The 12,846-nt window shown below is 37.7% G+C and overlaps 1 protein-coding gene across 9 annotated transcripts in view; it reads right to left on the bottom strand.

The window, feature by feature from the left end:
* Positions 1-12,846, bottom strand: part of FBXW7 (F-box and WD repeat domain containing 7) — a 167,864-nt gene that overhangs the window by 88,965 nt on the left and 66,053 nt on the right. For 4 of the 9 annotated variants that reach the window (XM_045830814.1, XM_045830817.1, XM_045830813.1 and 1 more), the window contains one exon: positions 516-565. The exons of 3 other annotated variants lie outside the window; for them this stretch is intronic. Coding sequence is in view for 1 of the 6 variants with exons in the window: in XM_045830823.1 (XP_045686779.1) it covers positions 7,655-7,726 (72 nt within the window). In the remaining 5 variants the exon portion in view is untranslated. Of the gene's footprint in view, positions 1-515; positions 566-7,654; positions 7,753-8,411; positions 8,435-12,846 lie in introns of those variants that run through there. 2 more of the 9 variants (XM_045830815.1, XM_045830823.1) reach the window with 2 other exon arrangements.

The following is a 12,846-nucleotide window of genomic DNA, read 5'->3' as shown; positions in this document are numbered from 1 at the left end:
GACTATAAAAAGTATTTGATGTCATTGAGGCATTAAGATGTTAAGAATCAATACAGAAAGTTTAAATTGTAAACGTTATGAGACTTTATAAAGACATACACCCAAAAATCACATAGAAAACAACTTAATTTTAATCTCCTTTTTTAAAATAATTTTAGAATGAAGATTTGGTTGCTCTGACCACTAAAAGCAAGTTGAAATTTTGGATCAGTAGTTCATAAACTGTATCTTTTGTAAAATGCCCACAAAATGTTAAAAAGTGTATATCACAGAGAAAAAGAAAACATCTGACACTCAGCTAAGTTCAGGAAACGCTAGGGTAAACCAAGTTAAAAAGGCTTTCTTCCCTAGGAATTTCCCAAACTTTTCTGATCACAGAGCCTTGCCTTTATACACAGCTTTCTAAGAGATAGGAAGTATAATCATTAAGAGTTTCACTTTTCAACTGGATAGCAAAATAAACTAAAGAAAAATTATTTTATTTTTTTAAAGGAAAAAAGTTCATAAGACCATACCCTCTGACCCAGTAACTCCACTTCTGGCAATCTATCCTAAGGAAGTAATCCTAAAACAGAAAAAGAAAATTATGCAGCTCACTGCAGCTTTATCCACAAAAGAAAAAAAATAAATAAATAAAAATAAATGTCAATAAAAATAATCAAAACCTAACTGTTCAAGACAAAGGAATCCATGAGACAGGACACAGTGCAATCCTAAACACAATGTTCATTTTAAAAATGTGGAAACATGCATACTTATATTATGCTAAGGGCAAAATACAGAAAATTATGTGATCACAGCATGGTTTTTAAACTATATAAAGACTAAAAGACAATATTTCAAAATATAAACTATATTTAGGCAGTGATATTATAGGTGCTTTAAATTTATTTTTTACCATAGTTCTCAAGTTTTATATATCAAGCATATTTACTTTTGTATTTTTAACATAAACTCTAAAATTTAATCTGAAAACTTTTCATGTTTATTGTTAAATTGTATTCTTTGGAGGTATTTATAGACATATTCAAATAATGCCAACACATTACACAAGTTCATATAAAATTCCTTTAAAATATCTTTAAGGTTTGCAAGATACAAGAAATACAATATCACACCTTCAGAGGAACTACATCATATCACAACGGTCTTTACAAAAAGTCCTACTGACTTTTCCAACCCTTGCCACTGGATGGTCGATCCCCCAAAGATCCACAATTCTCACTGCAAGCTTTGAAACAGAATCAAGAAAGTCTGAAGGACAGTTTGAAAATAGCAATAATTAATTTTAGATTATATAATCTATACTTTCTAAGAAATAAGCTATATTTGGGGTGGGGGGGTTCTTGGATTCTAATTATACTAGAAATGTTAAGCGTAGAAAGAGACAAGTTACAAAAACTGAGCCCTGAGGCGTTCTGACACCCTAAAAGAGGAGGCGTAACCACCAGCAAAGACGGCGAAGAAACCGAATCAGGGACAAGTGGTACCCTTGGAGCCACATAAAACACAGCCAAGAAGAGACAGTAAATAACAACCACCACTGTGACACATCAATGGGATGAAGTCACTAGTAAGGGGAGAACTTTTTGGTATGTGAAGTCTTATCAAAGTTAAGAGACGACAAAAAAAGAGAATAGAGATGTTCAATGTGGACAAGTTAGACATCTGCTGCAAAAGGGAACAAATAAAGGAGTAAGTTGGTAGGGAAAATGGCTAACTGGTAGAAAGAGCTGTGACTCTGTAAGATTGGAGAATCAGCAGCATACCTGCATAATGACAATAATATGCAGTACAAAAGTTGATAATGTAAACAAGAAAGAGAAGAAATGGTGATGTCCTTAGCTGTTAACAGGGGATGAGAAAGAATTCAAAAGTGGAAGAACTAGTTTCAGTTAGGAAAATGGATACATCATTCATGGTACCAGATGGAAAAGCAGAGTGGTATCATAGGGACTTTAAATTTATTTTATTGTCATTTCTCATTGCGGAAACATTCAAAGATAGGTGAGATTTTTATAGTGGTGGGAGTCTTTGGACACTCCCTTCTCGTTCTCCTTCCTTTCATTTTATATTGGTTAAAGTAGGAAGGAGGCAAGGTCATCAGCTGCGAGTGACCTTGGAAGAGGAGTATCAGAGGTCTGAAGAGGAAGATATGAAATAGCCCTTTAGGGAGACAGGTAGGGAACTTTCCTTGGTGCATGTGATTTTGATGATCAAATGTAATCAATAAACCATGATGTAATCTATATTAAATGTGGCTTTTAAAAGTCAAGTGGTTCTTGTTTACAATTCGGGCAAGCACAATAAAAATTTCTATTTGACACAGACTGGAACCATCAAGTATAAATAATTATATAAGTTTGAACAAGAATAGAAGGTAAAGTTCCTTAGATAAAGCACATGTAATATATCCATTGTTTTCAGAAGATAAACTCCAGAAAATAAAGGTCACCAAAATCTTACCAGCTAATTTACGTCGAAGGCAAACTGAAAACACCACGGGAGAGCAGGTTAAAAATAAAGCATAGAAAAACCCTGACCTAAGCCACGAGTGAATAGATATAGTATCCCAATATATAAAGGTAACTCTCTAATACATAAGTTTTCTTTGAAAGAGAATCCAAATCTTGCTTCAGTAACTGTCTCTAACACTAACAGGACATTTTCGCCTGCATGTTTATGCACAGAACAGCGTGAAACCAGGGATGCTTCTGGGGCACGTACAGGCCCCAGGCACACTGCCCTTTGTGTGCCCAACCCAACAGGCCTCTTTTTACCCGATTGAAACATGTTTAATGACATAATTAGAGTAGCTTACAATGAAAAGATAAGAGATAAAGGTCATAAAATACATCATAAAGAATAGCAGTCACCTATCGACAAACAGAAAATTTATTATTGGCATTTCTAAAATAGGACTAGAACTGGTCATCAATGAACAGCTGTTAGCAATCATAAATAATAAAAATTCAGATCATTATCATTGCATAATATCATTTAGTGTTATACTGGGGGAACAGAAAAGTGTCTTAATTTACACCAGTAAAGTTAGCTGACTCCCATATTTATAGTGTGACATCCAAATATCTTTTAAAATAACAGATTCTTAGAGATAGACCTGATCAAAACTATTAAATCCAAGCAGAAAAATCAGATTTAAAGCATGACTAATGTAAAATAAACAACATGGCTGTAAGTCAGATGACAAGAATTCCAGAATACTAAAAAGGGCTGAAAATATCTAACTGATAGATACATAATTTTTTTCAAGTACTAGATTGTACTTGATTTTCCATTTTCACCAAAATTTTATTGATTTGAGTATTTTATGTCAGCTATCTCACGCTACTGGCTGCTCATGAATGGGTAGAGGGCAGAGGTAAAGTTAAACATCTTCTAATGCATAAGACAGCCCCACAGCAAAGAATTATTTAGCCAAAAGGTCAGTAGTACCAAGAACCTTCGCCAACCACTGTAACACATTTGATCAGTCACAGCACCTTCTCCATATACTGCACAAAAATGTGGGGTTTTTTTTTTGCATTTCAGTTGCATTTTTACCTTTCTTGAAATTATAAAGAATATGCCAAAAATGTTGCATATTTTCTTCCATCTTCAATATTAAAATGGCTGCATAAAAATTTACCAATTTTGATGTTTTCTTAAAAAATGCATGCTGATATGACAGCTGTCACAATACAATCTTAACACAACTGTTGTGAATGAAGCTAAAGACAACTAAGCACTACTAGAGCCATCCTATAGAAAAAAACTAAATGAACTTTTTGGCCAACCCCATAAATTAAAAATGATCCTCACTTCACAGACAATCAATTGAAGCTCAAAGTAAATTTCTCAAGATTGCTAGCCTCTAGCAAAGCAAGAACCAGAAACTGACACTCAACTGAGTTGTCTCTCATGTGCCTCGGTCTACATAGCTATATATGACAAAATCCTAAAAGAATATATTCTCTAGCCCTGACTGGTATGGCTTAGTTGGTTGGGCATCACACCACAAGGTCAAAGGTCACCAGTTCGATTCCCAGTCAGGGCACAGTCTGGGTTGCGGGTTTGGCCCTTGGTTGGGGTGTACAAGAGGCAACAGACTGATGCACATCAATGTTTCTCTTCCTCTCTCCCTGTCTCCCTTCCCTTCTCTCTAAAAATAAATAAAATCTTTAAACAAATAAGAACATCTTCTCTAAGATCGATACTGCCTTCTTTTCCAAAACCAGAATCACTACAATCTGCAGATAATTAGGATGCACTTTACCTACTTTATCTAAATCCTCTGGACAGAGCACTGCTTGCACTGCAAGGTTCACACAGATTGTGACCTATCAGTGAGGAATCCACAGCATACCTATCGCTTTGATTCTGTTAATCTAACAAAGGATAAATGATTAGAGAAATTAAAAGCTCCAATACAGATAGATAGTCACCACTAAGTTTTTCAAATACATCGAGAGTTCAGACAGTCCCTATTAAGATCAAGTGGGACGGGGTATAAAGTCATCCCCAGCTCACTTTCCCCCTCAGCACGTGGGGAGAACGGCGACATGCGGCAGCACCTCTTCCTGCAGAGCGAGGTCCAGAGAGGTCCTGACCTACGGGCACCCAAAGGAGACGCTTAGAGTCAGCTCCACCCAAGATCAAGTAGTATTGTAATAATTGTACTCTTAAAAATTCAGAATTAAGGTTATTGAGGCAAAACAGTACTCCGTGACTTTTCCCAAGTCCTAGAAAATACAGGGTAATTCCTAGTCATTATACCTGTTGACTCAGTGGTACTTCAGACCTAACTTCAGTGCTTCTATTTTTTAAAATAAAAAGCTTTTCAACCACTTCTCACAAACTTGTCAACTAGTTTCTCATGAACCTCGCTTTCACGAGACCTTTGATTATCTAAAACCGTTTGAACTGCTCATCTTAGGATTCTTAGAGGAATCAGAGCCAGCAGAGCACACATGATAAAGAAACTGAGCTCTGAAAGACTGCCTGAGAGTGGGCTAGAGTTACGAGCCACAAAACAAGAGTCCAAGGCAAAGACTAACCTTGAAATGGAAGCAGACACTAAGGAATATTGGTTAACACTAAAAAAACACGGGTGACTTAAGCAAACTGCCAAAAAGCCTCCAAACGACTGTACAATATTAACATTGCTGGAAGTTACATGGCAGGTAGGATCCATTAGGTTTGAACTACCACGTCACTTAAGAAGCTTTAAGGCAAAGATGGCAGGAAAAGCAACCACATTGTACTGATCATTGGAAGGGTAACTCAAAGCTGGGAGTCACATTCTGCAAGGAGTTTAGAATGTCCACTAAATCCTAAAAGAGGTTCTCTGATCACCAGCAGTCCTCTTCCAGCCACACCGCTGACCAACACTCTCGCTTCACATTGTAACTCTCTCTGTTCCAAATTAACAGGAGAAAGTAAGTCAGGTCACTCTGCTGACTCAAATTCCAAGGACAGTTTCTCATCTCACTCAGAATAAAAATATATTTTTTTAACAGCTGCCTGTTAGGTCCTATATAATCCACACACATCACATCATCCTGAGCTCAGTACTCTCCTCTTCTCCCTTTCTGACTCTGCTCCATGCTTCATGCCCTTGTTCTTTCTTAAAGAGGAAAATCTGGGGCTGCCTTGGAGCCTCTGCACTGGCTCACCCCACTGCCTAATGTGCTCCCCCAGACATCCACATGGTTCCCCCTGCTTCTTCCTTCAGGACTATGTTCAGATATCTCCTGATCAATGACACTTTCCCTCATCATCTTATTTCAAATAATTCACCTTTCCCCTTGCCCTGTTTTACCCTTCTCCACACCACTGTACAAAAGCACTGGAATAATGCCTACTGTGTAGGTGTCCATCTATCTAGCCATTTATTCATATTGTTATTTGCCTCTTCGCACTAGAATTTAAGCTCCATAAGGAAAGAGATTTACCCTCTCACCACTGTTATCTTCAGCACCTACAAAAATGCTTGGCTTAGTAGGTCCTCAAAACATTTGATTAATGAGCAAGTAATTATTACATCTTTTGAAAGCCTGTCATGTGCTGAGCATTCTTTCTCCACGAAAGAAGAACTTCAAAGCAGGCCACAAATATAATATTGATTATGTTAAACACATTTTTCAAAGTTGGAGTCTTCACTAAACAAGTCACCTACAGTACTTTTGAAACTGATGAGGTATAAATATACTTTAACATTTACTTATAAATTATCTGCCAAGTCATTAAAATCATGTTAATTTATCGAATTTCTTGCTATTTTCAGCACAGGCCATAAAATATAAATATATGATTAAAAAGATTAATGCCTCCAGAGCACATAAGTTTTGGAGTAATTCTAGTTCCACAGCAGATAGCCAGGAAGTCATGTATGTAACTTGAGACTGTCCGAAGACTGCAAAATTGGCTGAACAGATCCTTCGTAATGCAGATTAACAAAATCCACACAAAATGAGCAATATGGAGAATATTACCATACAAACAACAAGTAATCAATCAAGCTTTATGGTTTTGAAGTGAAAAATTTTAATCCGCATGCCTCATCAATCATATAATCTTTACCAGAAAGAACATAAAACACTATTTCTCAGTCCACATAACAGTACCTATTTTTTTACTTATAATACGTACTTCTGTATTGGCCAAATTTAATTATTCCTTCCCATTTTGCTCTGCTGACTGAAATCTGGGTTTACTCCTGTGTAACAATTTTAAACTGGCTGCTAAACCCCAAAGCATCTTTTACCGTTTTTGTAGCTTTTACACTGTTGAACAAGCAAAGCACTCTCTCTCCTTTACAACTCCTTTGTCCCACAGTTCCCTCGGTGTCATCCTTTCCTGGTGTCATCCCTCAGGTAGCACGGTTGTTCTCCCCTGCCAGGTCCTCCCTTGTCTGCAGTTTCTTTCTCGAAACCTAGGGTTTCGAGTGTCACATTAGAAGCTAACAACAGCCAATTCTATTATCTCCAGCCAAACTCTTCTACTGAGCCTATTGGTTTTACCAGGATGTCCCAGTCACCCTAAATTCATTATTTTACAACTCAAACTCCTGTTGTCTGTCTCCACCTCTCTTGTCTCTCTCTCTCAACCCAAATTTTTTGCTAGATCTTCCTACCATTTTCTCTACATCACTAAAGGAAATCATATTCTAGCTAGTCATAGATTTAAGAAACCCATACGGCTCTTCCTTTCCCTCCTACTATGCCCTCTGTCCACAATTTAGTGCTAAAGCCATTAGGTGATGCCAAACAAGTCAGATATATGTGTGGGAGCAGGGTAACAGTCCAAGGAGGGGGTCAGTCCAAGCAGACTGAGGAGGCCGTCATGTACGTGGGGGGTGGGGGAGAGGAGGAAGACCAGCATGGGGCGCCTAAGCCTGACTATAAGAAGGGTGAGAGGTGATCTGTACAGTAGACAACCCAGTGGGTCAAAGGCTGAGTAGAATGAAAAATGTCTGTTTGAGTGGGGGTGTCAAACGTGAGCAGGTAAGAAAGGTGTCCACATGGTGGGATGATGTCAAAGCCCAAATGGGATGGGGAAGGTGTGGTTTGCCATAGTGGTGCCCTGCGCAACATCCCTTTGACAGAACCGGCTGTGAGGAGCAGAGCTGCTGGACAGCCCCCAGCTCCCTCACCTGGGAGTCCACCGCAACACTCACACCAGGCCACGCTTCCTCTAGGGTTTCTCCCAGCAAACGACTGAACATGGTGAGAATAGTCCAAGAGGCAACTCTGGGCAGGGGCCTCCCTGCACACCAGAGCTTGTGTTGACATCTATTTCTCTGGAGACCTGAACTGACTCGGAAGGCGTTCATGTAAAACTCTTGGAACAAAATTTGAAAGTTCTGGAAGACGCTATAAAATGATTTAACTTCATTAAACAAAGGTCGTTTCACTCCAGAATGTAAAGAACATCTCCTACTACATAAAGAAATCCAGTGGCTTAGCAGAGGAAAAGTTCCCAACAGGGCATTGAGCTGAAAGGGGTCCTTTTAAGTCAAGGCTACATTTTGGTTGAATACTTTGAAGATGAAGAAGGGCTGCAGAAACCAGCCAGTGTGGCACTTACTCTTCCGTCCCTGTAAAGTATGAAGAAACTGTTTTTGACTTCAAGGGAAAAGGCACTTGGACTTAAAAGGAAACTGCACTTTTGGAAAACATCATGTTACAAGAAGAAATCTTGAATTGCATCCTTTGCTGCTTGGGCTTGAGTGTAGAAGGGCCTCGGCCAGTCTTAAGTCTTTATTGGAAACCACCTGGAGGAGCTGCAGAACAAAACTGAACAGATTTTCCTTCCCTTTCAACACAAGTGTATCACTGTTGAACTCTTTCTGAATCTTCTGACTGTGAGAATTTGACTTCAGAAAAAAGGAAGAAGAGCTGTGGTCTTACACATTCAAGATGAGTTTTACTGATCTGCCCCATAGAAGTTCTGGATTTCTGTGAAGAAAAGAATATCCTGCTATTCATAGGAAAACAATGAACATCATGCTATAATTTTTAACTCCTCATACATTTGAACAATCTTTTGCTTATTCGATGCATACCAAGGGCAAACTAAGAAGTGGCCTCATCTCAGCTGAAAAGGAAATGTGTGTGTGGTTGCTTCTCTCACGTCTGACCCTGAACTGGCACTTGTGAAGCAAAGAACAAGCACGAGAGGTGGATATAATTTTTACATTAAAGAAGCAAGTTTGTACTGAAGAGGTATATAAAATTTTTATTTTTAAGATTCTAAAACATTTTATGTTTGTGAGCCTATAAAAGAAGTGATCTTCTAATTGCTAGGCCAATCATATCACTAAGAAAATGTTTCTCTTTTATTTAAGTTTATTTTTCAATTACAGTTGACATTCAATATTATTTTATATTAGTTTCAGGTGTATAGCATAGTGTTTAGACAATTACATAATTTATGAAGTGATCCCCTGATAATTCTGGTACCCACCTGGCACCATACAGAATTATTACAATATTACTGACTATATATGAAAATGTTTTTTCAAAGTCTTATATAAAATTATACCTAAATGATATTTTTATTATATTATTTGACTTAAGGTTTAGTAGAGTTACTATCTAATTTTGTCAATAAGTTTTTCATATGGTAAAAAATATTAATCACAATCAATTTACAATCTTTATATAAATTAAATCTGATGAGGCTACACTGCATAAGGCAGTTATGCAAATGTTTTACATTTCTTTTGAGTTTGCAAAATTTATGAAAATATAAAAGATTAATTTCAAGGAAAGTAAGTTAACCTTCATTATCAGGGGACTGTATTTTCTCCCAAGAAAAGTTGGCTCAAATTCATTTTTAGTCTTAAATATGGCAGAGAAAACGACTCTTGTATTTACCGTATCTCATTTGGATCTCGTATAGCAGAAATCTGTGATAAGAACTATTTGCAAAGGTAAACAAGATAAAGTAGTAAAGTAAGGGAGGGGGGGAACTGTCCCCTAGATGCTCTCCTACCTTATATTACAGATGACATTCTTTGTGGGAAGGGGAACCATACAAAAAAAAGGAAGCTAATAAATTCACCAATATAAAGAGATCCAAAGAAAAAAAGACTGTTCTCTAATGAAAAGAGTACCTACAATTATCAATGAATTATTATATCTACAACTTACTGATCAAGCTAAGGTACATCATTTTTATGTAGGGGTTCTCAACATCAGAAAATTATTTTAAGTGTTCCCCCAGTATAGAAAGACTGAGAAAGGCTGAAAGTAAACATTAGTGATGGGACAAACTAAAATTATGTTTGCCTAATAAGAAGCAATGAGAGTAACACAGCATCACTTCTGTGATATTTCTGTCAACAATACATAACCTGAATCCACTAATGAGTAAACATCAGATAAATCCAAATTAAGGTTCCTTGTTCAAAATGACCAGCCATCCTACAGTTTTCAAAAGTGTTATAGGGGCGACAGTAAAGAAAAGATCAAGGAACTGTTCCAGATACATGGTAATTAAATGCAACCCATGATTCTGAATGAAATCTTTGTTATACATTATTTGAACAACTGGTGAAACTCAAATGGGGCCTGAGGATAGATAATCTAACATATCAATGCCAATGTCCTGACTTTAATGGTTATGTTGCGATTGTGTAGGAGAATGACCTTGTATATGAGAAACGTGTACTCAAGGGGTACATAGATGGTAGATAGATGGGTAGATAGATGGTACATCGTGTTGGCAACTTAGCAAATGGTTCCGGGGCAACATAATTTCTTAGTACTGTACTTGGGACTTTTCTGAAAGTTAAAAAAGGGGAGAGGAGAGGGAGGAATCGAAAGTCATTCTGGTTCCCATCACCTGCCACAAACGACCTTTGCCTTGTCCCCACACTTCTGTCACTCACGCCGTCACAAAGTCCTCCTAAGCCTACCTCATAAGCAGCTCTACAATCAATCCCACTTCTCTGCTATTAATAAGCAGATACCACAGGTCTCTTGCCCAAACTATCTGAACAGCATCCCGAGTATTCTCCCTGTCTTTTGCCTCCCACCCCTCTCATCTACACTCTGTACCACTGCCAGAACATGAAAGGTCAGCACCTCAGTGGCAGTTTCCAAACATTTTACATGCTGAACCATTTGCTCAATGAAGGCAAAATACCAAACAGGAAACAGAGAGATTGTGAGGGAGGTTGGTGGGAGAAGACAGTGTGCAGAGAGAACTTACAATTCCTGAGTGACTCTACAGAACTTTTGAAAATTACTTTTTTTACAGAATAAAGCCTAAACTCCTAAACACAACATACAAGATGTTCCTAACCTGGCCTTACCCTATCTTTCTTCAATACACACTGGTTTGTCTTAAACTGTACATTACCCAACAATATTGATCTACCTGCATTCTACCCACACACTCTATGTTCTCATGTGTGTACCTTTGCAAACCACATTTCCTTCTCTTTGTTCACTGTTTAGTAACCCTATCTGGTAAGTCACTTTTCCTCACACTTCCATTCTTCTGTATCACAGATTCTGCTGAAATTGGCAAGTATAAGTCTTGAATACAAGGACTTCCTCTTTCTGCTTACAAAATAAAAAGCAGCGAATATCTGATATGATCACATCAGAGAGCCAGAATAGAAGCTCAGAATACTGATTTTTCCACTTCAGCAGGCAAGGTGGCAGTTTTTCCAGAGTCCACAGCTCCTGGTATTGAGGAGTCAGCACTGTGGAACATTCTGTAGCAGAAAGAGAGAATTTTGAATGAAGAATATGATAGGGCCATATAAACAACTCGACTAGAAAGAACACTTTCTGAAGCTACTGTCTTAATAAGGAGCTGATAACCACAAGGCCAAACAAAACCAGAATCTGCTAAATTGCAGAAATAACGTAGCATCTTTGAGGAAAGCCGGAACACCATCGCAAAGAGCAAGTACTGACTCAAACCCTTTTAGCTCTGGCCTCCACACTGCCTCTCACTATCATTTTATAAGAAGGTTTTGAACTTCAGGAAAAGCACAATACTATAATATGAAAAATAATGTCTGTAGAAAACTAGCAAGTCATTTTTTGAGGAGAGTTCCCATCTTAAGAAGCATGATTTGAGCATGGCAACCACTGTAGAGCACATGAGAAAAAAAACTGTCTTCTTGTTATTTGCTTTGTAAACTTAGGAATCCTATTCTCATTTGCTGCCTTGCCTGGGTGATGCCCCCTCGCGTGGGTTCCTGAAGGTTTCAGCTGGTATGTGTGCTATTAGAATTCAGGTAACTCCTGCCCATATTTCCCTTCTTGCTCTCTGGCAAAACAATGACCTCATTTAGCTGAGTATGCCAGAGAGTCAGTATTCACAGACTTCCATCTTCCACTTCAAATTCTAAGCAAGAAGGTTGAGTGGACTTACTGGGGGAGGATACTGCCTGGCAGTATGGCACCCAGTGTACTTCCAGAAAAACGTGTATTTAAACTGAAAAAGAGAAGAACACTACCATGTGCCAGGCCCTGGGGATATGATGCTGACCAAAGACATAGCCCTGCATCCTAAAAAATTTAGAGAAAAACATCTTTATATATAATTATAAGCTATATCATTATAGTAGAAACCAGGCAAAAGACATTTCATTCTAGCCTGCTCCATTACTACCAATATCTTTATCTGACTGAAAATGAAAACGCACACACATACAGAAAACCATCACCAAGAACATAACTCTAATACTAAAGAAAATTTATAATCCACTTAAAGCTATTTCTCTTTCTTTTCTTTCTTCCTTAGTAAAGACTGAGGGCTATTATTTTTAAATGGTAATAAATATCATGGTTTTTCTTACAAAGATCTCTATATAATGTAGAAATAAAGCAACACTGTCATAATGATAAAATCAGTAAACTAGATCTCTTATGTAGTGATCTGTCACTTTTCAGACAAGAAATTTTTTAAATTTTTCAGGTTATAAAACAGTATTTCTGGACAAACCTAACAAGGCAGTAGTTGTAAAACACTCTCAGACTTCTAAACACCCTCAATTTCAGTACAAACAATGCTGTGTTGTACACTCAATCTAAAACTAAGAGGAAGCATTGTGGGTTGGTGACAACACGAATTCCTTATCACAATGAGGACTGCCTAAGGATATGACCACTAAACTCAGTCCTTCAGATGCCCGGGAAGACAATAACGATGATGCTCACTCTCTCCAAAACTCCTGGTTTTCTCTTTGTTAGAAGGAGTATTTCCTAGATCTTTATTCTGAAGCTTTCTCTCTCATCTAGACAAAACAGTGTTAACTCAAGAGAAAAGTAATAACTAATTGAAAGCTATAAAAATATGCAGTCTACTGCAGGAATTCAG

The sequence above is a fragment of the Phyllostomus hastatus genome, unplaced genomic scaffold (genome assembly GCF_019186645.2).
Source record: "Phyllostomus hastatus isolate PE091 unplaced genomic scaffold, TTU_PhHast_1.1 phas_contig_159, whole genome shotgun sequence".
Classification (NCBI taxonomy): domain Eukaryota; kingdom Metazoa; phylum Chordata; class Mammalia; order Chiroptera; family Phyllostomidae; genus Phyllostomus; species Phyllostomus hastatus.
Note: the sequence above shows the minus strand (reverse complement) of the source record. Positions and strands in the feature narration are given on the sequence as shown.